Genomic DNA, 26,709 nt, shown 5'->3' on the forward strand with positions numbered 1-26,709 from the left:
TTCTCTAGAGCAGTGGTGCTCAAAAGCAGGTTCAGGGAGCCCTGTGTGGGGCACAATGGATCCTATACAGACAGACAGACATTTTAACAAAATACTTCAGAGTGCAGTGATTAGGGCATTCATTTTCTTTTTTTATCTGAACTACTTTGTTGTTTTCTGACCAACTAAGCAAATTATTGACTGAGAGGAAAATAGAAAACTCAAAAGGAATTATCTTTTTGCACTTTGTTGAAACTGCAGGATACTCATGCATTACAGCAACAGCACCATCCTTCAGGAACAGCACCGCTCCTTCCGCTTCGGCTCCGGAAGTGTCTCCAGTGGCGCCTCAAGGGAATAAGGTGGACAAAAAGTATTTAAAACAAAACATCCTTCCTATTACAACTCTATGCTCGTGTGTAGCAACAACACTGGACACCAATGCTGAGCTCAGCAAATCCACAGCAAAGGTAAACAAGAGAATTAAAACAAATATATATACATATAAAAAAGAGATAATTTTATTAAACTTGTTTTAAAAACAAATTACAATGTAGGAAAATATGAGGTCTGGTTTTGCGAAGTGAAGCCTCAAACGGTTATTTCTGTCATTTCCACTTTGCATCGACTGTAACCAACATTGTCTCAAGGCTTTCAGTCTATAATCAATAACGTGGACCTAATGGGATGAAATGCTGACTGGGATTTACCAAAACTATGGGTTTTGTCTTATTTAGGGAACACATGTTGAAAGTGGAAGGCAGATTGTATTAAAAAAACAAACATGTTTAACCACATGAAAAACAGTTTCAACATCATCTGATTGGTGAAAACTGAAGTATGCACATTTTCCATCGTTCCAAAAACCGCCTAATCAGCCCCAGGTAACAGAGCCAGAGTAAACCTGGCACGACTGCCTTTGTGGAGGTGGACTTGATGTAATCTAAACATTTGTGGATACAAAAGCATTTTTTATCAATAATGACAGGAAATAAAAAAGTATTTAAAAATAAAACAAACTAGTATTACTTGATTTTAATTGTACAGTCCAGTAAAAAAAAAAATATATATATATAGTAAAAATCCTGATTAAGGTTCATCATCTGTGAGGAGACGGGGAAATGGCCAGTCCAGTCCAGGGAGGACGGACAGTTAAATCCACACTCACTAACTATCTGGTTTCCCCTCAGAAGCCACGCACTGAAAGCCGGGGTTGATTTGTGGGGATGAGGCGCACCAGAGTGGTGTCTGCGCAGCGGGGGAGCGGCGGCGAGTGTGAGGTGAAGAAGACTTCATTTATTTATTTATTCAACTCTTGGATGGAAAAGGGGTGTGTGTGTTTGCATGCCCAAGACGGTTTGGAGGCAGCGTTAAAAGTCCAAAGTGTATGTGTGTGTGTGTGTGTGTGTGTGAGCGAGAGTGTGGCCTGACACTGAGGCAAAATCCACACCACTGTGTTTTCTTTGTTAAGTAGCATTTTTAAAAGGCCCAGTGTGTAAGATTTAGAGCTCTGCTGATGATGAGACTCCTGCACTCTCCTCTTCCTTCCAGTCAGGGTAATACAGTGAACTTTGTATATAAGAAAAGATGTCACACGTGCTTCAAAAAGCACAAAATGGCCGCCTGCGTAAGGCAAGGCCCTTGCCTTAAGAACACAGAGGTTGTGGTGCGTTGAGGGTTTTCTTTAACTTGGAACACATCCTCATGTTGGATTTCCAACTCTGACATAGGATTGTAAGATGGCTGCCACTCGCAACAATAGCAAAATCACTGACTTCTCAACTGGAACTCTGAATTCCGACATAAATGGAACACTCCATTACCCTTTTCTCTATTTTAAAGCGATTATACACTTGAACAAATGTACTTATGGGTCATATATTCAATTTCTTTCAATAAACCCCTCCTAAATCTCACACACTGGACCTTAAAAAAAAAAGAGAAAAATCTGCCACAAGATAATGAGGCATGTTTTTGTACTCCGCAATAAACAATGAGGACAAACAATAGTAGTGAGTAACAGCAGAGGTTTCTGATATCGAGGTGTGACGTGTCAACGGGTCTTTTTTGTTCATGGTCACGATTCAGAGGCAGGAGAGGACGCGTGTAACTGCATCATCATCATTTAAAAAGGTTTTTCCCTCCTTACTGACAAAAAGGGGGCCTGTAAACATGGGAATCAATTTAGGAGATTGCAAAAAAAAAGTGTAGTATAATTTCAGCTTTTTATCCACACAAGGCCGGCGTTTTGAGAATCCTAAAACGTTATTTTGTAGTTTTGTAAAAAAAGTTTTGTCATAGCTTTACGCAGCTCACAAGCTTTATGCGTCACATCTTCTTCATTTTTGGTGTTTGTCCGTGGCAGTGTTGCAGCGCCACACACAGGGCTGACATTTAAACTGCAGTGTTTAGTCATTTTGTGTTTATGAAGACGTTTCTTCAAATGATGACCTGTGTACGGGAAACATTTTAAGATCATTCCTCAGAGTGGTACAAGTAGGCACAGCTGCAGCAGTTGTGATGTTTTTTTTTTTTTTCAAACGTAGCATTGTGAGTGCTCATGATGAGACTTCTTCCTGATATTCAACATACACAAATGTATCTGCTGAGGAATTCAGACTTTCCATTTTCCAATAACTTCTGAACGCATTCAGCTCCCATTTTGTGTCACTGTTCTCACAGGGATCCAGGCTTCTGACTCCAAACTGGCTGTTATCCAGTTAACCGCGAGCGCTCAGTCGGACATGGACGGCGAGCGCAGGGACCTGCCGCTGGCCGGGCTGTTGCTGTACGTGTGCAAGTTGTCCCGCTCCTTTTCCTTGTCCTTGCTTTCGTGCTTGTGCTTGTGCTTGTGTTTGTGCTTGTGCTTTTTCTTCTTCTTCTTGTGCTCGTGGTGGTGGTGGTGATGGTGGTGGCCGTGCTCACCGCCGTGCTTCGAGGACGACGAGGTGGGCTCTTTTGTGAATGTAGGCACTGGCGTGGCGGGCATGGAGAGTATGGACTGTTCCACGGACAGTGGCTCTTTCCCTGAAAATAAGAAGAGTATTAGTGTTTTGTTTAGTTTTTTTTAAATACTTAAAGCTGAAATACACAATATTTGGTTTTAAACTTGTCATTATGAGGTTATTTGGCAGCTCTGAAGTGTGTTTTCGTGTTCTCTTTAACACTCTCTGGTTATTCTAGATTATTCTATTTTAAGGTTTGCATTTGTACTTTTATACCGTTTATTTATTTATTTATTATTTGCCCTTTTTTATAGCTTATTTTTATCCTATTCTAGGACCCCTTTGCTGCTGAACCAAGTGAATTTCCCCAATGTGGGATTAATAAAGCTGATTGTAGTGTTATGGTCACCCCTATATGCCTTGCTTTCACAATGTTATTCTCTTTGTTACCAGAACGAGGTTTTTCTGGAAAAATAATGACTCGTTTTCCAGTACAAAGGAACTGTGTGACCCATTCCTGGACCAAAACAGGAACAGTGTTTACCTCAGTGACGGAAATGGCAGGTGGAACGGCCAAATTTAAGTTTTCAGACACTGATTCCGGAAAATGTCTGAAAATAGAATCCAGGACATTTTCCAAAAGTAGAACACTCACCCACTCACTCACTCAATCACTGTGAGTTATCCGGAACTTGGACATTATCTGGAATTCTGACTTGGGAGCTGGCAGCAAAGTTCCACAAAAAATTTACTTAATAAATGTCCAGACTTCATACAGCAGCTAAAGGTAACTCAGTTTTGTGAGTGAAACTTGGACAGACACACACTGTCCAGAGAAAGCCTCCAAAGGTTGAGGCTTCAAAACAACATCTGTACATCTGTACAACATCTCTACATATTAATACTACCATATATTTAAGTCAAGATCATTTGTTAAAATTGGAAATGTGATGCTTGTTTTCTGTCTTTGACAGTGGCCAGGCTGCACACTTAAATGCCCAGTGTGTAAGATTTAGGTAAAATTATATCTGTTTGACACAAATGGACCATAAAATAATAACACTGATGGTGTTTTTAGTGTGCAATCAAGTATGAACGGTTGTTTTCATTACCACAGAATGAGCCCTTTTTATTCACATCAGGACCGTGTCTTCTATAGGGAGGATATTCAGTACAACACTGTGAAAACTTCTCTTTACCTCTACAGTGTACATTCTCCTTTCTTCTCCTCCCTTATCTCCAAAGTGATGCTGGAAACTTTCTCTGGAGCCTGTGTTGTGGCATAATAAGCAGCCCAGCTGTGAAAAACACCCTCTGTTGTGGGGATGCACATTTGCATCAGGGGTGTTTTTCACAGCTGGGCTGCTTATTACGGCACAACACAGGCACTGAGGAAAAGACCCTGCATCTTTAGCCTGCTCTTGCTACTGCTGCGATTTTACAACCGTGGCCAAATATTAAAAACACCTGGAGCTGCTCGGGATAGCATATGTTGCCTCTTTTACGACACCCTGGTCTGTCAGGGCAGTGGGAGGTTATTTGGAGAAGCGATACTTTGTGTGTGTACTAGTATTTGTACTTGTGGACCTATTATGGCATAAACACTGACCTCGTCAGGACCAGTAGTCCTCGTGAGGCCCAAAACCCAGTACTTATGAGGCAGAACCTAATTTCTGAGGAAATGGTTAAGTTTATGGCTAAGATTTATATTGTGGTTAGGTTAAGGTTCGGAATTTACTTTGGTTAGGCTGTCCAAATTAATGGTTATCAATGTAAGAGTTCTTAAAAGGACAGCTGTGCGAACCTGTGTGTGTGTGTGTGTGTGTGTGTGTGTAAATGTGTTTACCTGGTGTAGACGGTCTCTCTAACAAGTTGAGATGCTGGTGAATGAAGGCCTGACTATCATGAACAGTCTCCATGTCAATATCTTCCTCTTCCATGGTGTTAAACTTCAACAGAGCAAACAATACATTAATACCTTTGTAAAATAAAGACACACATAATAACTGCGGAATAATATTGTCAAAAACACCCATAAACTAAAGATTTTAAAAGAACAGGGAATTAGTCAACACAGCTACACACAGCTTTAGATATCAAAGAGGTCACCTTTACCCTGATCTTGTAGCGCCCTGGTCCTCTGTTCTCCTCCTCCTGTTGCTGCAGTATCTGTCCTGGCTCAGGAGGGGAGCCCAGCGGAGTCTCAGCCCTCCTCTTCAAACCCTGAGGTGGCTGACCCACACCACACACCCCCAATGAAACAGGGTCTGGCTCTTCATCCACCTGTCACACACACACACACACACACACACACACACACACACACAAAGACAATTCAATGAGGGGGTGTATGAAACGCTAATTTATCTCAATAGTAAGACAGGGAAGCATGAAAGGAAGAAAGACAAACCTGCTATTTTTTATCTTCAAGTAACTTGTATGTATACATATATATATATGTATATATAAATATACATACACATATATATATATATATACACATACATACATACATACATATACATACATATACATATACATATATATATATATATATATATACACACAAAAATAAAAAAGCACCACTTACGGCTGTGTAGCTCATGCCGACACCATGGATACCTATACTGGCAGCAGTGTCCATACCAGCACTGATCCCCGACTCAGGCTTGATGGTTGGGTTAAGCACAGCCTTCTTCTCCTTCAGGTTAAGCACAAGGCCCAGTTCTGGCAGTGGCAGGCACGATGGACGGGTCAGACCAAACAAGGTGTAGTAGAGGTTTACTGCATCGCAGCGGAGCCGCCAGTCGTGTGACGTGCCTGAGAAGAAGAAAACAAATCACAACACATTAAGTTGTGATCTGGGGTTTGCATCACTTTTAGTGATGTGTTGTTCTCTATCCATTAGTGGCAGCTCTTCTAGATGGCAAAACACACAAATTAGTTAATCTGTCAACTGTAAAATTGAAACAACAGTGCAAAAATACAAAAACATAAAGATTGCATCGACTGGAGAGAAACCACCATTTGTGGAGGCAGTAAAAATTAAAAGAAATTGACAAAAAGTAGAGGAAATAGAGTGAGGAACAAGCATGGAAAATAAATAGAGCATTGGAAGGAAACTCATTTCCAGATTCAACAACAATCCTGTGCTGATGTCTGCACCACATGTCCTTTAATGAGCATTTTATTTAAAATTCCCACAGAGACAATAAGAGCACAAGTAAATGCAACATAATTAGCTCTCAGTGGCACGAGTGCTACCAAAAGCATCATTATACGGGTTATTTGAGCAGCAGTGTGGATAATAGGACTGAATTGAACACCATATATCGCTGAAACTTAAGGCCAGGCGCCTAACATGGGGGGTGGACTGTGGCTTTGGCAGAAAATTGATATAATTTACCCTAACGGCAACATAAAGCACTTTGAGTTTGTGTTCTCACAGCTCTGACCTTCAGCCAGTGAAACATCATCCGGCGAGAGTGTGGGATGTAACACGTGGGAGGCCTGTGGGTTATTAGGGGGAGAAGAATAAAACCAACACATTTTCATAACAGTACTCAAGGTCCCCACATTCTGGTCACTGCGTATTTAAACTGGCAGCAGAGTAAGTCGAGCTGTCCCACAGCAAGCCACGCAGTCTGACCGACAAACAAAAGTTCACCATGGAAGTAATGACCGGCCGTGTTTTTCTGTTCGTAAATAAATTAAATAACATGTAGCAAGACAGAGAGAGCCCACTAGTCTTTAGGAGTATGGCACAGAGAATGTATACTGTACTTGTGTTTGGGTTTGTAGGTTTTTGTGTATTTAAATTGGCCCGGCAAGCGAGCTGAGAGACACGCAAGACCCCCCTGGAAAAGGAAGAAAAAAAACAATGAAACCTGAATACACAGGGTGCTTTTCATGAAAGCGCCCACTCAGCCAATGAACGAAAATATGTGAAGACATTGATAATCCATAATCAAAATGATTGTTGTTGACCCACCACAATAGTTGTGGAGCATATTTTGTCAAGTTTGGAGAATCACGCAACCACAATACTGTACCTTTTCACAGCAAAATGAATGGGTGGGAGAGTAAGCACTTATTTGTAAGAGGAACAAGAAATAAGATTAATCTATGCAGCTAATCTGAACTCCATTAAGAACACAGACATATATGGAATGGCAAACTAGAAATATTTGCATTCAAAATGCTATTTCTGTTTACCTCCTCTGCAAGATGACCCTTAACAACATACGATTAATTCCGTATTAGATTCCATATAATTATTGCAATATAATCTCTTTTAATAGCAATATGACAAAGTGACCAACCCACAGATGTTCAGTTGAACTGCTCCACTTTTCACACTTTTTTAAAATGTACCTTATTAAAAATTATTTTGATGTGCTTTTTTTGTGGTTGAAGGTCTTGTTTTTAGTGTAATCAGTGCCGTTTTGTCGTCTGTAATTGGTCTGTAACCTCAGAGATTGAAAGGACACAGGAAAGGAAAGAACTTGGGCCGTGTATTGGCAGGGTGTAATATTGCATTTTTCTTTTATATGCATAAACAATACACAGATTTCCTTGTCCCTGAAAGTCTGATGCTTATTAGCATCGGAGGAGGCAAAACTACTGTCAGAAAACCACCATCAAGAATATTTCACACATATCTATGTAACACTTCAAAGAGTCAACACTAAGGTGAGCTTCTAACAGTTACTTTCATGATCAATCAATCAGTTACTTGTTTGGCCCATAAAATGTCAGAAAATGTTGATTGGCGTTTCCCAAAACACCAAAATGAGGATGTTTACAATTGTCTTGTTCAATTCAAACAATTCAAAGGCATACAGTTTTACTGATTTCTTTGTTATATGAAGGAAAAGAAAACACAAAATATTCACATTTAAGAAGCTGAATAATTATTGTTTCAGTTACTAAAGAAACACTCAACCCGATTAATCAATTCTCAAAATAGCTGACATTGGCTTTAGTAATCGAATAATAATCAATCCTTGCAGCCCATATCCATGCAAAATCATGCCATGAAATATGTTATTTTAATAAATCAATATTTTTTTTACAGAGCAGGAGAAGAGATTCACCAGTCAAGCTCCACTGGTGGGCTCTCCGAGCTGACCATGGAAGGCAGCTCGAGTTCCGACAAAACACCACTTTGCTTCATCCAGATATGGTGATATCATTAGACTCTAATAAGCAAGTGGTCATACTGGAACTAACTGTTAACAAAGATGTGTTTATGCAGCACCAGAAGGAACGTTATTGACCCCATGTGACTGGTTTGGTAGTCTGACAGAAGTTGGTGAGTCAAACGTATACAAAAAGAAATTAAGGCTGTGTTTTTTAGGGCTGCAACTGACGATTGTTTTCTTAATTCATTAGTTTGGTCCATAAAACGCCATAAAGTGTTTCCCAAACCTCAAATGTATCAGTTTTACTGATGTTATACTGAGCAAAGAAACTAGGAAATCTCAAGGTCTAAGGATGAAAAATCAAGGAGTTTGTTTTAATTATCAATAAAATCCACAATCTGGTTTTAAATTACTTCTTTGTCAGAGAAAGGAATTAAAGCATTGTGTTATATGTCATTTTCCCTACGTTTGTTGAAAAGTAACTTAGAGCCCAGGTAGTAAGTAGCATAAAGGCCGAAATACTTTTTCTTCTCCTTCTTCTTCTTCTCCACAATATTATGGTAAAGGATGAAGTGAGCCAGACAAACTTTCTGTTCACAAACCCTGTTCACAAACCCAAATCCACCTCCTGAGGTGGTCCAAGTACAATTCGAGTACGTTGAAGCATTCACACATGCTTAGGGTCATGAATCCGTGCTCAAATTATCAAAACTTACATTGGGCCTTTAGATTACTACGGCTCTGGGTTTTTTTGTTTTGATTTAGGTTTAAGTTCAGGGCAGGGTTAGCATTGAGAGAGAGAGAGAGTGTGTGATTTTACCTGAGTTCATGAGCTTCCACAGTTGGTCAACCAGTGCTTCATTACACAGCCCAGAGTCTGATGTTTTTGTGAAAGGCGGATTCTTACTCAGCAAGCCCAGGATACTGTGTCTGATTATAGAAAAAAAACAAGAAATTCAGGCAAGAATATAAAAAAAAAACTGGATAATCCAACATTTATGCAATATAATCTATTTAAAAAGCAATATAACAAATATTTAATATGTAACAATATGCCAGTGTATTGCACAAACACACTTTGACAGATATTTTAACTTTTCTTTTTTAAATGAGGGAAAGGTTTCTCTGTTTAAACAACAGTTTGTTGTTTTTCTGTTGATAAAACATCCACTCAGTAGTGGAAATGCTAATGTGGAAATGCTAATGTTTGCCCAGCCCTAACTGGCTGTTTACGTTTGTTTTCATTTATTTTATAATCTGCAGTGCAGTATCCTTCTGCAATAACCGGTGAAAGCTAGCATGTGTATGTGAAATATTCTAATGTCTCAGTGCTGAGTGACCGAGTTCATAAACCGAGGTTGAGAAAGACACATTAACTGAGCTCCAACCATAATAATAACCATTACCAGATCACTGAAGAAAAACCTTCAGCTGCAGCCTCTCATTCAAGCCGGTTATTGAACGCCGTTGTCGTCATTGAAATAACAAACGTCAGCAGTCCATCATTTCAGCTGCCATTAATTAAGCTAAGCTGCTCTGGGTTTGTGTGTCTCCTCAGTGTTGTCATTATTTGGTAAAAAAAAAAGAAAACACAAAAACAACTCTTTAGCGATGCTGTACAACCAATGCTTCTTCTACACCAATAAGGCTGAGAGACCTTTTTCTGTCACCACCACACTGAACTGACAGTCATCTCATTATTGATCCAAGTATCTGTAGAATATGCTCCAGTATTTGGATCAAGAGGCTCATAAAAACAAAGTTTAATAATGAGGGTTAAGCTTTCTCTCTGTACAGTTTTATACTGTGATAATAGTGGCAACATGTTTAGCCCATTTGAAGCTGTATTCAATTATATTAGGTTTTTAATATGTTACTGTTTTTTGATTGCATAAATGTAGTGACAACAGGTTTTCGAGTGTGAGATTTAGTTTTAAGAAAAAACGGCATCGAAGGAAAAGAATTCTGAGAAAAAAGCCAGAATTCTGATAAAAGTCATAATAAATCTTTATCCTCTACTTTTTTTTATTTATTTATTTTCATACATGTGGCCTAAATCCTCTACCGTACGTATGCAATGTATAGAATAAATGTGTGTTTCTAAGTGTAGATTTGCGCTAGCTACATGCATGTGCTAAGTGTTAGCTGACCTGACATAATGAGACGGGTCTTCCTGGACCATCATGAGCAGCCACTGCAGCTCTGTTGCACTTCTCTCCACTGTTGGACAAAAGAATGAAGATAAAATAACATCAAGCAAGGAAGACAGAGAAAACACAATCTTCCTCAGTAGAAGAACCTGGAAAAACCAAAAAATACAGCATCTATCACTCCACATGAGCCATACCTCTTGTGTAGTCCACCAGCGCTTCCAGAGCAGCAACGCGAACGTCAACAAAGTGTCCGTACTCGGCGTAGGACTTGAACAGTGATGGGTCACTGGGAATATGACCGTTCTTCTGGAGGTTACGAATAGCTTTCAGGCAACTGTGTAGATATTCAGAAAAAAAGACAAATCAAAGTTCGATGGGTATTTTCCTAGATCAATATAATACAGAGAGAAGCTCTGCTTGACACAGACCATATCTAAATAAGGGCTGAAACAACTACTTTATGAACTACTGAATTAATCGTAACTATTTTGAAAATCAATTAATCAAGTTTGAGTGCTTTTTTAAAGAATTAGAACAAGTTTTCATCTCCCTATCATAAAGAAATCATTAAAACTGGATAATTTTTGTTTGTGAGTCATCATTTCTAGGTTTGATCAACATTTTTCAACATTTTCTGACGTATTATGGACCAAACAAGTACTTGATTAATCGGAAAAATAATTGCCAGATTAATCAGTCAGTCATCATCTACCGCTTTATCCTCAACCAGAGGGTCGCGGGGGGTGCTGTGCCAATCTCAGCTACATCGGGCGATAGGCGGGGTACACCCTGGACAGTTCGCCAGTCCATCGCAGGGCCACACACAGATAGAGACAAACAACCATTCACTCTCACACTCACTCCTATGGTCAATTTGGAGTGTCCAATTTACCTATCCCCACATTGCATGTTTTTGGACTGTGGGAGGAAGCCGGAGTACCCGGAGAGAACCCATGCACACACGGGGAGAACATGCAAACTCCATGCAGAAAGGCCCTTGTTCCAACCGGGGCTCGAACCCGGGTCTTCTCGCTGCAAGGCGAGAGTGCTAACCACTACACCACCGTGTGGCCCGCCAGATTAATCGATTATGAAAATAATTGTGAGTTGCAGCCCTACACACGTGTTTATTTAGAAACCAGTGCACAGTTTGTTTTGTACCTAACAGTGATGGTGTTCCTGAAGCTTGGCAGCAGTTTCTCCATGTTGAGATATCGGGTGATCTCCTCTAAGATGAGACGGACGTCAGCATTTAAATTGTCCACTGTGCGCACCTCGTTGTTGATGCTGATGGCCGGGGTCAGGGAGTTGGTCAGGGCTTCGATCAGTTCCGCACGATAATAGTTATCTGAAAACTAAAGGTGGGCAAGAAAGAGAAGAGAAAAGAAGGAAGAGACAAAGAATGAGACGAGAACTTAAAAATTCATCTTTGTTTCACGATGGAGTCAAACAGTTATTGCTGGCATAAAATGTGCCTAAAGATTAAAAAACAACATGTGAATCTTTACTTTGTTTTTTCTGTTGTCATTATACTTGATGAGGTCAAGTATAAAGTTGAGGACATCTTTGGGACAGAGGTTCTGGACATCTCTGAGTAACGCCATGGCAACCGGCATCGTCTGACAGAGAAAGCAAGCATGAAACAACATTAATGCAACTGTCCATCTACTACAATATTCTATAGAGCAGAATGTTCAAGATGCAGCAATAGCGATAAAAGGTTCAAGGCTGCACCCACACTTATGTTTTCATTTTAAAAATTAAAACCAAATAATGTGGGTGTAGCCTTGAAACCTTTATCATAACAAGTGTATGTTCAGCTGTACGTCTATGAGTGAATTCTCTTTGCTGTACCTTTTGTAGAAAGTAGCTCTGGAAGTTGATGAAACTGTTCGTCTTGACAATGTTGGGGCAGCTCTTACAGCAGAACATTCGGGTAAACAGTGACTTCATGGCTGGTGGGCCCTGCCACGTGCTCACCATCGCATTCGCTATCTGCAAATTGATTGTATGACACAGTTTGAACAGTCAATTCACCTTGATCAATTACATTAACTAGTATGTATGTATGTATAAGTATCACACATACAGTATCTGGAAAAGTTGCCACATGTAATCCAAGCAACTGGGTTGCTCAGTCTGCCTATAACTGATTTTTAACTTTTCCTGTTCACCTTATACTCGTGGTTCTCAAACTGTGGTTTGTGTACTACCAGTGGGACGTAAGCTTCCTCTGGTGGTAGGAAAATCAGAATTACTGTATATACCAGGGTATGGGATCAGAGTGGAGCTGAGCAATTTTGATCAGAGTGCGTAGAAAACAAATAATAAATGTAATTAAATAATAATAATTAGAGTCACCGTATCTCTCGCTATATACAAATATAGGTATAAATGTATCAAAGTACAGGAATAATACTACAGTTGGTAACCATTTAATTAACAGTTAAAATGTATTTTCAAACTACCGGTTTCCATTTTATTCACATTTTACAGTAAAAAAAAAAACCATATGTTTGGACAAATATTATTGCAATAAGGTTGTTTTGAGACTTCTGCTAATCATAGAAGATGAATAAAAGTTAAAGCAGTTATTTGTGAAATGATGAATGGCACAAAAATGAGAATTGCTATGATAATAAGTGAACTACAACCTCAAAGGCAAATGTGAGCACACACATAAACAGATCAAGGGGTTTCCACAGGTATGAAGACCAGTGGCTCCAGTGGTCTTTGAGTTCTAACAGGATATTTGGGAATTTATGTTAATGTGGTAATAAAGGGGCTAAGGGTCACCGGCACAGGATGTTTTCATTTGGCTAGATAAATAAGGGATGGAATGAACCCCCGAATATTCCTGTAAGCGTGCATGCATTTTTTTTGTGCGTCACGTCCATGCATTTGTCTGTTTTCGTGTGTTTTCTTGTCGGAATTTCAGCCCCGGACTGTTTCTTATTACCAACCACATTTTCCCTAACAAAAACATGCAAGTAAATGTCATTCCAGCCAATCACGATGCAGCCAAATCCATCTTTGAGTTAAAGTCAGTCATATTGCACTTTGTGGTTATTGTGGGTATGTAAGTCTGTGAGTGCATGTATTTATGTGCATGTTAAGAGCGTGTGGGTGACTGTGTGTGTAGCAGCAGTAGTAGTAGTAGTCGTTTATACCAAAGGCCAATGAAAGAAGTGAAGTGCTGCAATTTCAGCCTCCACTCAGTTTATCATGTTGTGAAAATATTGGTTCAGGTGGAACTTGAATGGCAGAAATCCAGTGGGGTTAAAGTTGGAACAGATCAAATCCAGAGAATGGAGTATTTCCTGCAGCCACAGAATAGGATTATTCAGTCAACTAAACTGAAGCACTGTGAGTTTTAAACTAGTGGGTGGCCCTGCAATCTGGGAAGTTATACGTCAATCTCATAGAGTAGCCTTTTCACAATACAGTTTGCACTTAAGATTTTGTGGAAAAAATGTCAACAAACTAAAATCAGAGCTGACTTACACTAGTGTGAGTGTTATGCTGTAAAATAAACGCTGCATTTTTTCTTTTTATATCTTTTACTATGAGTCATTCTTCTACTTAACCACCCCCCTTTTCTCCCATAGCTTTTACAGAGTATAAACTGTGTTCACTACATTTTTTTAAATCAATTTCAGATTATTTCACACACATTTAAAGCAGATATTGAAATTTTTGAGCCTGAACTTACACCTAAGATATGAGCAATAAGCAATAACCAACAGTGTTTGTTAATGTAGAGGTGAGATTGTAACTAATTCATCATAAAGTATTTTATATGAGGAGACAAATAGTGGCTGTGGATCGCTGGTAGAGTGTGTGTGATCCACTAACAGCAAGGTTGGTGGTTTGACAACCAGCTTCTATGTAAAAGAACTAGGACTGTAATTGATTATTAATTGATTACTAAGTTAATCGTTCACTATTTTGATAATCGAGTAATTAGTTTGAGTGTTTTTTCACTTAAATGTGAATATTTTCTGGTTTCTTTACTCCATATAACAAAAAAAACATTTTCACAAGAGTTTTTAACTTTGCTGCTCTCCAGCATCATGGGATAAAATACTTTCATGGTGTGTGATACTTGTTTTTGTTTGTTTTCATGATTATCATATTAAAAATTGTAATTCTTGGCCATGTATCGCTTGCAGTTTTTAATCTCAATGAGACTTTAACCGGTTAAGTAAAAGGACAAACAAAATTAAGAACGAGCCAACATTTGGATACAATATTTTACACATATTTCTGTGTAACTAAGTGAGTGAATGGCCCAATCGTTTGAAGTGTAGTTGCAGCATTAAAGTTTGTACAGCTATGTCACACTGACACACACATGTACACTTACCCTGGATAAACAGAAACAGGCCTGCATGCGGACTTTGTAGAAACACTGTTCTTGCTCTAGGATGTCAGTCAAAGCCAGTCTGGAGGCAGGAGTTGGAAACTTTTCCAGTGCTGAGATGGACTCCTCCTAATGGAGAAGTAACATTTGTTCAGCTTTCATTGATCGAAGAATCAGACTAATACATAATTGGGCCTATAATGGAACCAGCTTTTTGAATTCATTCCTGCACATGACAAACCAAGTAATAATACAGATGTAGGGTTGTCACAGTATCACACGATATTTTGACTATAAAATTGAATGGGTTCATTTTCGACCATGGAGGCAGAGAATAAGGCACAAGAGAGAGACACAGCCGAGCAAAAATTAGAAAAACTGTACCCTTCTTACATGCAGCATTAAAGTGACCGTGATCACAGATTAAACCGAGTATTAAAGAGGAAAGTCTGAGGTTACAGACACCAATACACCAGTGCTGCCACCAGATAGTAGAACACCAGGGTTTCATTACCTGGTGGGAAGATTTACACTTTACTGGACTGAATAAAATTGAATAAACATATGACCACATACTTAAGTTTCTTTTGTTTTTGTCCCCTGTTAAAGGGGTTTATAAAGGAAGATATTTCCTTTCCCAAAGCTCTAAGGACAGAGTATGTTACAGTGTGGAAAATGTAAAGCTCATTGAGGTAAACTGATACGTGGATTTGGGCTAGACAAATAATATTGATGTAATATAAAGTGTATGTACACAAATACCAGTTAGTTGACTCCATTTTAATTATGTAAAAACCATAAGCCACTGTAGAAAACGGTGCTCTTTCCAACAGCCCACCTGTGCAACGACATCCCTCTCATAGCGCAGTTGATACTGCCACATGAAGTCGGCCTGCTCAAACTCCACCTTCCTCAGAATGGACATGTCCGGGTCGATCCGGATCCAGAGCAGGGGAGAGTCAGCACTGCAGAGGAAAACAAAAGACAAAAGAAATACTTTGGTTCCTGTAACAAGGTTTTTATACATACCAGGTATGAATCAAGTGGATAAAATGAATACATCTTAACCCTCTATCACAAACAACAAATGTTGTCTTACTCCATGGCGGACAAGTCCATGTCAACCTCCTCTCCATTCATCAGCGGGATCTTCTTTTTCTTGTTTCTGGGGATAGAAAACAAGATAAGCAAGAAAATTAGATGATCAGTAAGTTGGACATAGTTTGGCTGTTATTCTATTTTACATGTAAGCAGGGGTGGATTTTATCAGGTGAGCCTTCTGTTAAGTGGCTAAAATTAGTTTTTCTTTTTGTCCCCACTAGCAGCCATGTTGAGAGAATCAACTACTTGCCGTCTGCTCTTGGAATGGCAGGGAATGTCGTGTTTGAGGCTGTTTTCCTCTATCTGCAGTGTGTGGTTAAAGGACCCGTCCAGCTCCTGCACAGTCACCTTGATAGGACCCTGCAATGAAATATTCACATTTCTGACATTCAGTTCCACATATAAAGTTAAACATTCGCTACAATTTAACAAAAATTATATCCCATGCTATGAGGCAATAAAGTGGGTCAGCCTAAATAAAATATACATTCTACAGGTCTTTTAGCACCTTTCAGACTTGAATTTGGGCACATTGCTGGCGTTACATACCTTCTAAGTCCTGGATTTTGCTCTGAACATAAACAGCTTCATTCCACATACTGCATCATAAGGCTCACCACATATTTCTGAGTTCCAGATGATGTATAGTCCTGACGGATCTCCAGCTCCAGCACGTTCCTCTTCCTGTTGAAGGCAAAACTTCCAAAGAACTTCACCACCGCACTCTGGTCTCTGGACAGCCAACGTTAAGGCATAAGCAGACAGCCAAGAGCAATACCAGCAGAGAGAGTTACAGGTACAGGTGGTGCAGAGATGCTTAATTTACAATTGTACAATACAAAAGTCTCTTTTATCTAAAGAAGCTTAATTCCAATGTCTAAAGAATCTTCAAAAGATTGTTAAACATCTTTCTTGATGTTTTTAGTAAAATATTACATTTTGATTAATGTCTTGTCAAATCAGTACGAATCATTGATAATAGTAGCAGATTTGTAATTATTCATCAAACATTTAGGTGCTTTCTATATTAGTATCCCCACACACCATGTTTATTTTATTTCTATGAGCACACTGACCCTGTAAGTGTGTGTATATAAGAATTAATTGCAGAGTTTCTCAACAATTCACTACTAAAATCTAACCGTTTTACCTCTATTTTATTACATTTCAGCTTCATAAATGTGAATATATTACGTCTTCTTTGCTTGTCTGACAATTAAAACTTCAGGATTCTGTAATTGTTCACCATTTTCAGACTTTCTATGGACCGCACAACTCATAAAACCTTCACTAAAACTTTGACTTTAAACCTAAGGTCCTGGTCAGGGAGGTGACTAAGGACTCGGTCACTCCAACAGCTTGTTTTCAAACTGTGAACCTTTCCAGAAAAAAAAAGGATACACCCATTGCTTGATGACCGGGCCAATGTCTTTGCCAGACACATTGGAGATGGATTTGAGGAAAGCGTGAGTAGACACAAGCATCTGACTCCACATGTGACTCTGATATTTCTGCGATGACGCTGTACTGGCCAAACTCAAGAGCTTGTTGAAAACCTAAAAGAGGGCAAAACAGCAAGAAAAGAAATGAAGACATTTACTCAAATGACTTTTAACAGACTCAAGTGCATGGACAAATGATAACTTGTGGCTGTGACTAACCTGCAACATGAACTCCATGCTGATCCTGTTCTCGATCAACCTCATCACCAGGTGGGCCTTGCACTGGAACATCTTGTAGTACTCCCAGGACAACGTGTGTGGGTGCTTGACTGAGAAGTGAAGGTGGGGGGTTGGACTGAGAAGAAAAAAAAAAGCTCACTGTAATTAAGTGAAATTTAAAAAAAAATTAAGTTAAATCAATAAAACGAGACACAACAGTGAGTTACTTGTCTTTTTCTTTGACTCCACTGAAGATTGGGTGCAGGAGAACGCCTCCCATCTTCAGCTCATAGTCCACAATCGTATCCAGCTCCTGTGTGACAACAGAAGAACATTTAGAAGAACTCAAACTGATTAATTGATTATCAAAGTAGGTGATGATTCATTTAGTAGTACCAGAGGATAGCAATCATTATCATTATTATTATTATTATTCATAGATTCAGAGAAAGTAAGCAGGCACACTGTATTGCCAAGTAAGAGGACAATATATTATTGAAAAAAACCCTAGGGACTTCACCATTAACACTTGATTACAGTGTTGTTACTTGTGAGTTAATGTGCAGAGCTTAAAATGTCAGTTGAAAAACAAAGCTCCTTCACCTGACCGCAGCAGTCAAGCTGCTCGTATCAGCTCTGCTGACTAAAGAAGTAAACTGTGGATAAACATCTAAAGATAAAGGCTTTACCTCTTTTATCCAGTGCCGATACTCATTGACTCCAAAGGTTTTCTTCAGATAGAGGCCATAGATGTAACCTGAGATCCCCTTCAACACCCACTCATCAGCCCTACAGAAGCAACAACACACGTCACTGCAATGAAAGCTGACAAAAACACAACATATTACAGAATTCTGATGACAACTGACTTTCCAGAAATTATCCAGAATGATCAGTAGCAAATAAACTGCAATTCAGATTCATAATCATTAGATTCATCCTTGTAAAGGCTCTGTTTAACATGAGATTTATGGCAACCAGGAAATGTGAATCTAACCAAGCAACCTCCATGATAAATGACACTGAAACAGAGCTCCACACTCAAATCCCTTTATGAGCTTTAGTACATTTTTGCCCATATTGTCCTGGGGCTCTTTCAAAGTGGAAAACCTCGATGAAGGCAGCGAAGGCCACACTGGAGTTGCCTCATCAGTGTGTCATGATTTTTGACCTCAAGATTGCTTGGAAGAAACTTGACAACGTAATCACAACCTCCGTAAATTTACCAACCTGGATTTAACAGCTTGTAATAAAAAGAAAAAAGAAAATAAGGAGATGGAGCACGCTGATTCAACACTGGTGGTTTGATGCTGAACTGACTCCATTCTGGTTTATTTAATGATTTTATATGTGTCTCGTCATCATTGTGAATACAAGTATACTATTTTAAAAAATATGATACACTTAGGTCTCAACAGGGTTCTCAAACTGTGGTACGTGTGCCACCAGTGGTACGTAAACGTCCTCTGGTGGTACTTGGAGGAAATTCTACTGTACGGTATAATATAATGTAGAATAAATTAAATAATAACAATTAGAGTCACCTTTTCTCTCGCTCCATCTTAATCTAATTTCACTATACCAGTGTGTAAAGTATATGTGAGAAGGATGATAAGAAAGTAAATTATCTTATTGGGAATAATTCTAACTCCTGTGAAAAGTCTGCCGCTCTTACACCACTAGGCCGAGCAAAGTGGTGTAAACTTTGCTCGGCCTATTTACACCACTGTATTTTAACGTTGGTTGTCATGCCGTTACTTCGAGAGCTCACTATTTTCTCAGGTGGTACTTGGTATGAAAAGTTTGAGAACCACTGACGTAGGGATATTGATTGTGTTATCCTTATGTTAGTATGAGGACCGTAAACTCTGCAGCGCTCAATTTCCTTTCCGTCTTGATCTCCATTTCACAGAAACGTTTCAAGCTTTGGACAGATGCAAATTGCAACACATATGACAGGATGCACACTTCAGAAGCTGTAAGTCTTTCTTTACACAAGCGGAGCTTCAAGAAGCAAACTTGTTATTTTTACCGTTAGACGCATGAAACACACCAAGGTGTCAACTTCACAATTCAAACACAAACCTCCTTTCAGTTTCATGCATTTGTCAAGAGAGCGGCTACTCTTTTAAATGTCTGACAGTCTACCGAGCACTGCCTGGTTTCAATTACAGCCAACAGTTAACCCCCCTCGCTGATTAATTGCTAGCAGGCTTCGCCACGCTTTGCTAAAATCAAAGAGATGTGACCAGCCTTCCTGAGGTCTTTTCTTACACACCAGCCAGCTCAGCTCAACAACAAAAGCAAACCAAGGACCCACATCTGATGTGTGTTTAGAGGTCAGAGAGGATAACGGAGGAGAGGGTCAGAATGTGAAGATGTTTATGTTTCTCAATTAACAAATCAAATTATTTTTCAACAGTACTAGAGGCAATACAATGTGAGAGAGAGTGAAAGCATCTCTTTTAGTAATATTTCCCATGCAATTCTCCCGATATCTCCTGTATTTCTTATCCAAACATTGTCAAAGTCAGCACTGCAGTGCACACACTGGTTCCCTTTATAGGTCACCTGCCAAGTTTGAAGCCTGTCAAGTGATCTGTTGGACAGTTACATATATATATACATATATATATATATATATATATATATATATATATATAATCGATATATGATCAATAACAGAAAGAAAGATACAATACAATCCTTGCATTTAAATTGTACAGGCTTTGAAAACTCCTCTATCTGGCAGGAGACTTTGATTAATAACAGGGCACTTAAGGGACACCATTTTATTTTTAACTGATGTTACAAACAAACATTCAAGTTTTGATGGATTAGCATTAAAAATAACATCAATTGACATTTCAGTCCACTAGATGGTGCCAAGTGCTCACTCTTACTTGAGCTGTTGCGAGTACATTGCAAGTATATTCGCAAATACTAGTATATCGCAATATCGTGATAGTATATTGCGAATTAAATCACATGATGTCATCATACTGTGGTATCCCTGGTGATTCCCGCCCCTATGCATGTGCAGTGAAGCATTTTAGAGCATTATTTAGGGTTTATAGATGGCATTGGATTTAACTTTTTTCTGATTTTCGATGCAGCAACGGTGACTAGTATCAGAAATATAACAATGGTGAACACCATACTGGTTCATCTCTACTCAAAACATTACCATTTTAACAACCTGTGGATCATTCTCAAAAATCAACAATTTTTCAAAATGATCCTGCCTACTGCAGTTTAAACACGAGCGTGTCCCACTGAGTTATTCCATCAGTCTCTCACACACCAACCGCACTGGCTGAGTATCCAGGCAGTAACACAGCGATCCATCACACAGTGCTGGCCCATCTTGTGACCTAGGACTGACAGAGCAGCAGAGCTCTGCAGTAAATCTCTCATCACCAGCATTATAATAAAAGGTCTGAGGCTAAGTGATACCACACTTCTCAAAAAGACCCTGAATACAATGACGAGTAAGGCCGGCGCCCTGAAAATGCAAGTACGCTTCCAAACAGTAATGACAGCACTTTTCCATTACATACATATCTGGCCTTTGAGTCTCACAGTGGTCTGTCCACAGCTGAACTCATATCACCTCTTCGTGTGATACTCAAAGACAGAGACCACTTCAAAAGAGTCAGTGTACCTGTTCTGTGTTACTACATTCAAAGGAAGTCTGCTGTAATGGAGAGTGAAATGGATGTGATGGATTACACAAACGGTGTTGCACTGATTCACGCACACACTCTCCCACACAAGCCAGGATGGCCACACCCCATAGTTGACATCAAATTCAATGACTTTTCAATGACTTTCAAGGATCAATTCTGAAAAATTTAAGGACCGAATGTGTTGACACAGTTTAAGATGGGAGGGAAACTTGTAAGAGCCACAGCAGACTCTGCATCTGGAGAAGTGATTGTCCTTGGGATCTTGGTCAAAGCCAGTCTTTGTAATTTTCTTTGGTGAGCCAGAGATGTTGGAATTGGCATTTCCCAGCCATTACGTAATTTGTTCTCTCTTGCTAGATGTGACTCACTCATTGTTCTGCATGGCATCTCAGTCTGACACAGGACCTTCATAACCAACATGAAGGCTCAAACTGCTGCTTATTAGTCTACCATCTTGATAATGAACCCATAAATTAACAGACAAATTTAACATGCAGCTTTCTGTGGTCACAAAATATGAATACAACAGTACCTGACCACACCTCATTTTCCAAAAAAAACTACATTTGCAATTTAAACAGCGTGGGTGCTGGAGGAAAAAAAACTGTCAATCTGAAACTAGCAAAGAAACCTGTGTTTCAGACACATGCGATGACTCCACTCATCTTAAAAGTTTGCTTCACTACTTACCATGTCATCCTGGAGATGAAACAGCCAAAGAACTGCTGAGCCAAGGCCTGAGCCAAACAGCGACGAGTCTGTGGTGTCTGGTCTATGATCATAGCACTGTGAAGCAGGTTGGTGCTGAAAGACAAAGGCAACAGCTTAAGTTTGACTACAGTTCAACTATAGTTTCTATAGCTGGTTAAGTGTATGAGACCAGAAAAGTACCAAACTAATCATGACTGAAAAGGAAAGAATAGCAGGGAAAACACTGCTTTTACACATTTTCATGATTACCTAAAGATGCTCATAGAAGCAAAGGAGGATACTTCTACATAGGCTTCGTCTACAAACACAGTCTTGAAGCAGGAGTAAGGGTAGCGGCATGTCAGGATCTCTTCATAGAACTCAAAAATCTCATGCAGGTAAGACATTGTGTGTTTGAGCAGTGGTAAGAGCTGGGGGAGACAGAAGTGGGTCACCTGAAAGGGAACAAGAGCAGAAAACATTACTTATATATTATATATTTTTGTTCGTATGTATGCCATCTGTATAGTGCACCAAAATTACATGTATGCAATATGAGGAGTACCAGGAGGTTTTTAGTCAATACTGCCACCTTCTGTTTATGAACCTTTAGCGGTCATTACAAGAACATGCAAAGATTACAAGAAATATTACCAGATTACAACAGATTTGCAGCCAGTAAAAACTCAGATGTGTCATGATTTACACACCTGTAGTTTTTTTTGTATTGCAAAGTGACTAGAAACCCACCTCATGCATGTAGGGGTCTACGAGGATTTCAAAGGGACCCACAGACAGTGAGATGTTAGGGGCTGCAGTGGGAATTGGGAGGACATAGTGGAAAGTCTTCTTCCTCATGTCATGAGTATAGATGGTCTCCACGAGATCACCACAGGACACTGCCACCATGGAAGCATCGACGGTGAACTCAAGCTTCCACGTACAGAGCTCGGAGTATGAATCCACGCAGGGGAACCAGAATCTGGAAGAGAAGTTAAACTTAATAGAAGCTTCACACATAAAAAATGTAATGATTACAGCTTTATATAACTGTATATCCAGCTGTATGTCTGAGTATCCTCACTTATACTTAGTTTGTATGTTACTTTCCTGTATTTATGTGTGTGAAATACAAACTCAAATTTGGGAGTAAACACTACGCCCTAATGTAGACAGAAAAATATTTTAAACAGTATCAAACAAATTCTGACAATTTATCCGGGTCCTAATATTGAATTTTTTTGGAAGTCAATAATACAAATGAACAGTTAAAAACTTCCATTGTCCATGTATTTTAAATCTTCTACAATAAAGGGGTGCAATTACATAAACACATTTTCTGTTACCTGGTGGAGTTCTGGTATCCAAAGGTAAACACATGAGCTCCTCTCTCTGCCATGCTGCCCTCCACATCAGGAACAACAAAGTGGAGACCCCCTTTCGGCTGGTCCAGGGAAAATTCTATGTAAACCTTTAGAACTTTTAAATCTGGAGAGGAAAAAAACATGAACATTAGCACATTGTTATGGTTAAAATTTAGACTTTTGTAAGAACGAATAGACTACACTTTATTAATTTGCCTCTTACCATCCCCTTGTTTCCAAAGTTCAGAAGGAACTTTGATGATCAGCTCTCCATGTCCTGCATCAGGGTCCACAGCACTCACTGCTGCTGCATAGGCACTAGAGAAATAGTTGAGGTTCCTCCTACAAAGAGACACATAAACCATTTACACAAAATAACCTGGGCATACATTTAAAAGAAGACACGCATCAGAAGCGATATATTTCCAGCATTTGATGATAAATAATAATATTTCTCCCTATTTCTAACCCTGTCAGAACTGGATGTACAGTATAACCAGGTTTCCAAACATGAACCCGTTCAGCAAATAATAGATAAGAACAGCACAACTGATGTACTCACTGTTTCGACTCATTGTGGCAAACCTCCAGTGTGGGGTCATTGTAAATGAATGGGGCTTCGAGTTCATTGACTCGAACCCTGTAAATGCGACACTGTTTGCTGTTAAGCTTGATCCTGTTCAGGTTCACCACTGTGGGGAAAATGGTCAGCTCAACAAAGCCCTGAAAAAAAAGACAAAAAAAACACAAAGAAGTTGGTAAAAATCATAATCATTAGTTGACATGATGTTTCAGTACGATATGGCACAATGTCACTTTTTCATGTCCTACACAAAATCAGTCCAATACAGCTCCAACTACAACGTTAACTGCAATGTTATAGGTTAGCGCCTAGACTAGCCAGCATTAGATTATCAACATTACACTCTGCTGTTTTCCCACATCTCCATAAACATCACACATGATTTTACATTTTCTTTGTCCAAGATCTGACCCAGTAAAAGCAAAAATGTCAGTGTCTAAATCACAACAACCGAAAGGTGTGACTTCCATGCATGAGTTTGTGCTATTATTTTAAATGCTAGACTGTATTTAAATGCAGTTCACATTATGAATAGTAGTTCCATGTCCTCATACGTTTAACAAAAGTATTCAAGGCTGGAAAATATAACAGGTCTAAGTCTGTTACGTAGTATTAACATTATATCTAACACAATATAAATTATTAATTATAAAACTAACTTTACTATTCCCAAGGTTCCACAGTTATATAAGCTTGTAGTACATCAAATTACCACCACCACTGATGTGTGTAACTATACTGTGCTATAAACTTTTTGGAATCTGTTGCACAACTGTACAGTATATTTTATGCCGTACTTACAATGACAGACTTCCTCTGGAAGTTGACGTTGTTGATGCACACCACCTGGTGGGTCGTAAAGGTAGACAAAAAAAAAAAATTCAATATATGAATTAAAACCTCAAAAAACACTGACACATATATACACTTTGTTTGGGAGGGGACTATATTATAAAATATGAATACGAAAATATGTAAAACTGTGATTACAATTCTTATAATGTGTTACATTCTTGTTAGTAGCAAGTGCATTATTGCCAACCCTGTTATAAACTATAAACTCCCCCATTCAAACAGCATCTTCTGGAGTGAAATTAACATAGCATTTTTCACACTCCTGTTGCAGCAGATGTAGAAATACATGTTCCTCATTGCAAAATAAACAAATGTAAAAAAAACAGTAGTTGTAGAGGGCGCCAGCAAGGAGGTAACAATCTTTTTAGCCTAATGTTGTCGTTATTAGTCACAACGGCAGACATGTTTGCGACATATACAATAACACATTTTAAAGCCAATATCTGCCTATACGGATATTGTGCATCCCTAGTATACACATACAGTAGAACAGTATATTTCTAATTTCCCTTTAAGCAGCACCAGATGAAGTTCGCGTAGCACTCACTGGTGGTACACGTACCACAGTTTGATAACCTTGGGCAGAGACAGCATGATGTGATAGCAAAAGTTACTGTATGTTTGCTAACAACACGTTAGCTAGGTTAGCGTACATTTAGCATAACAAAGCGTGTCTGCAAACAGTGTAGATGCTTTATAACCTAGCTATGAACAGTGATAGTGATAAAAAGAGGGACTTATAATTTGAAAGGGCGCGGGCTCTCGAATCCTTTATCCTTCTTCCTGTTCATCTTCGTTCCTGGTTATGTATTCACAGTCAGTTTGAACATGCTGTGCCGCTGCTGCAGGTCCGTTCACTCTTCACAGCCGAGCTGCTGCTGCTGCTGCTAACTTCCCATGCAGGAGAGCGTTAACGTGTCCTGTCAAGTACCGTGAAACACGCTACGTGAAACACGTTACGTGTAAAAGAAAGGATAGCTTCTCTTTGACGGCTGTTGCAGCTGCACGTTGTTTCGTCACAGACGCCGTGCGGCGTTTTCACTGCACCCACAGTGGACGTGACAGGACACGCGATTTGTTCGCGATTAGCAGCCGGTGTCGCGGAGAAGACAACGCGTCCACGTCCACGGGTTGACTTAATGCGGCAGTTAACGCGTATCAAAACATTGCGCTCTGTATGGGTTCCGCCATTTTGTTTTCTAGTAACCTCTGACCTCCCGCGTAAAAAAGACAACAACATTTTTTTTAAATATACACAGGGAATTCACTAAATTCCGTAGCGCACCCATTACAAGCAACACACAATAGTTTACAACTTAAATTAGAATAATATAATTTATTAATATCCCGTTTTATTAATAATACGTTTTGGCTACGTCAGAGGGGGCGGGTACTAGCTGAACGGACTTCCGCGCGTATACGTTCCACGGGAGCGCGCACAGGAACAGCATGAATCAAGTGTCCTAGAAATAGAATAAAAGCTGGAATATACTGGAATCTTCAAATGTGTATTAAAAATTGACATTTAAATCTATGGTTTAAAAAAAACAAAAAAAAAAAAACGTTACTGCATAGTTATTTTTATGAAAATATTGATTTGATTTGAAAGTTGAACATGTAAAAGGCAAAAGAAACAGACAAATAAAGGCATAATAATAACATATAATTAATCATAACATGAATTAATTAATTATATGATTATACATATACAATATATCATGTTCAATATCATGTTCAATCCTTCTTCAAGCCCCTACTGTATGTATTCTGTAATGTGTTTATAATTTCATGGTCCTTTTGTTTTTGTTTTCTATAAATATGCAATAATAATGATACAAGTGCATCATATGAACACATACCAAAATATATATACAATCCTTATTCTTTACATTTATAGAAAACAAAAACAAAAGGACCAATAAATTATAAACACAACACAGAATACATACAGTAGGGGCTTGAAGAAGGATTGAACATGATATTGAACATGCTATATTGTATATGCATATTGTACTTATTGCACATGGGATGAGTGACCTGTTATAGTTTCATAGTTTAATATTCACACAAATCATTTTGAAGGCCTCTGTCACTTTGTGTTTGAACATTGTACAGTATAATATCACATGAACAACCTCTTCCATGTGCCACAGCAGGAAGGAAACATTTAGGATTAGAGAAT

The 26,709-nt window shown here is 39.0% G+C and overlaps 1 protein-coding gene across 2 annotated transcripts; it reads right to left on the reverse strand.

Annotated features, from left to right (window-relative positions):
* Window positions 1–478: 478 nt before the first annotated feature.
* Window positions 479–25,731, reverse strand: taf2 (TAF2 RNA polymerase II, TATA box binding protein (TBP)-associated factor). Of its 2 annotated transcripts, none has more exons than XM_058647435.1 (27): window positions 25,269–25,731; window positions 24,474–24,528; window positions 23,652–23,812; window positions 23,313–23,431; window positions 23,072–23,213; window positions 22,476–22,707; window positions 21,996–22,180; window positions 21,726–21,839; window positions 18,036–18,135; window positions 17,574–17,659; window positions 17,347–17,482; window positions 17,087–17,241; window positions 16,303–16,417; window positions 15,936–16,045; window positions 15,684–15,749; window positions 15,423–15,549; window positions 14,588–14,713; window positions 12,076–12,216; window positions 11,730–11,840; window positions 11,383–11,576; window positions 10,416–10,555; window positions 10,219–10,288; window positions 8,889–8,998; window positions 5,515–5,744; window positions 5,034–5,207; window positions 4,771–4,873; window positions 479–3,006 (listed from the first exon to the last, which is right to left on the reverse strand). In XM_058647435.1, exons 1-27 carry the CDS (start codon window positions 25,316–25,318, stop codon window positions 2,714–2,716), a joined length of 3,645 nt encoding a protein of 1,214 aa, XP_058503418.1. In that variant the 5' UTR covers window positions 25,319–25,731; the 3' UTR covers window positions 479–2,713. The 2 variants fall into 2 exon arrangements, with proteins under 2 accessions (XP_058503418.1, XP_058503419.1); XM_058647436.1 differs by having other exon boundaries at window positions 5,040–5,207; window positions 25,269–25,730.
* Between the last annotated feature and the right edge of the window lie 978 nt (window positions 25,732–26,709).

The sequence above is a fragment of the Solea solea genome, chromosome 13 (genome assembly GCF_958295425.1).
Source record: "Solea solea chromosome 13, fSolSol10.1, whole genome shotgun sequence".
Classification (NCBI taxonomy): Eukaryota; Metazoa; Chordata; class Actinopteri; order Pleuronectiformes; family Soleidae; genus Solea; species Solea solea.

Bases quoted from the DNA above. Each gene is read 5' to 3' on its own strand.
- taf2 (XM_058647435.1), bottom strand. From the start codon at position 25,318: ATGAACAGGAAGAAGGATAAAGGATTCGAGAGCCCGCGCCCTTTCAAA. The intron at 15,550-15,683 runs GTAAGACAACAT...TTTCCTCTGCAG, and splicing joins ATGGACTTGTCCGCCATGGA to TGCTGACTCTCCCCTGCTCT. The intron at 4,874-5,033 runs GTGACCTCTTTG...GCTCTGTTGAAG, and splicing joins GCTACAAGATCAGGGTAAAG to TTTAACACCATGGAAGAGGA.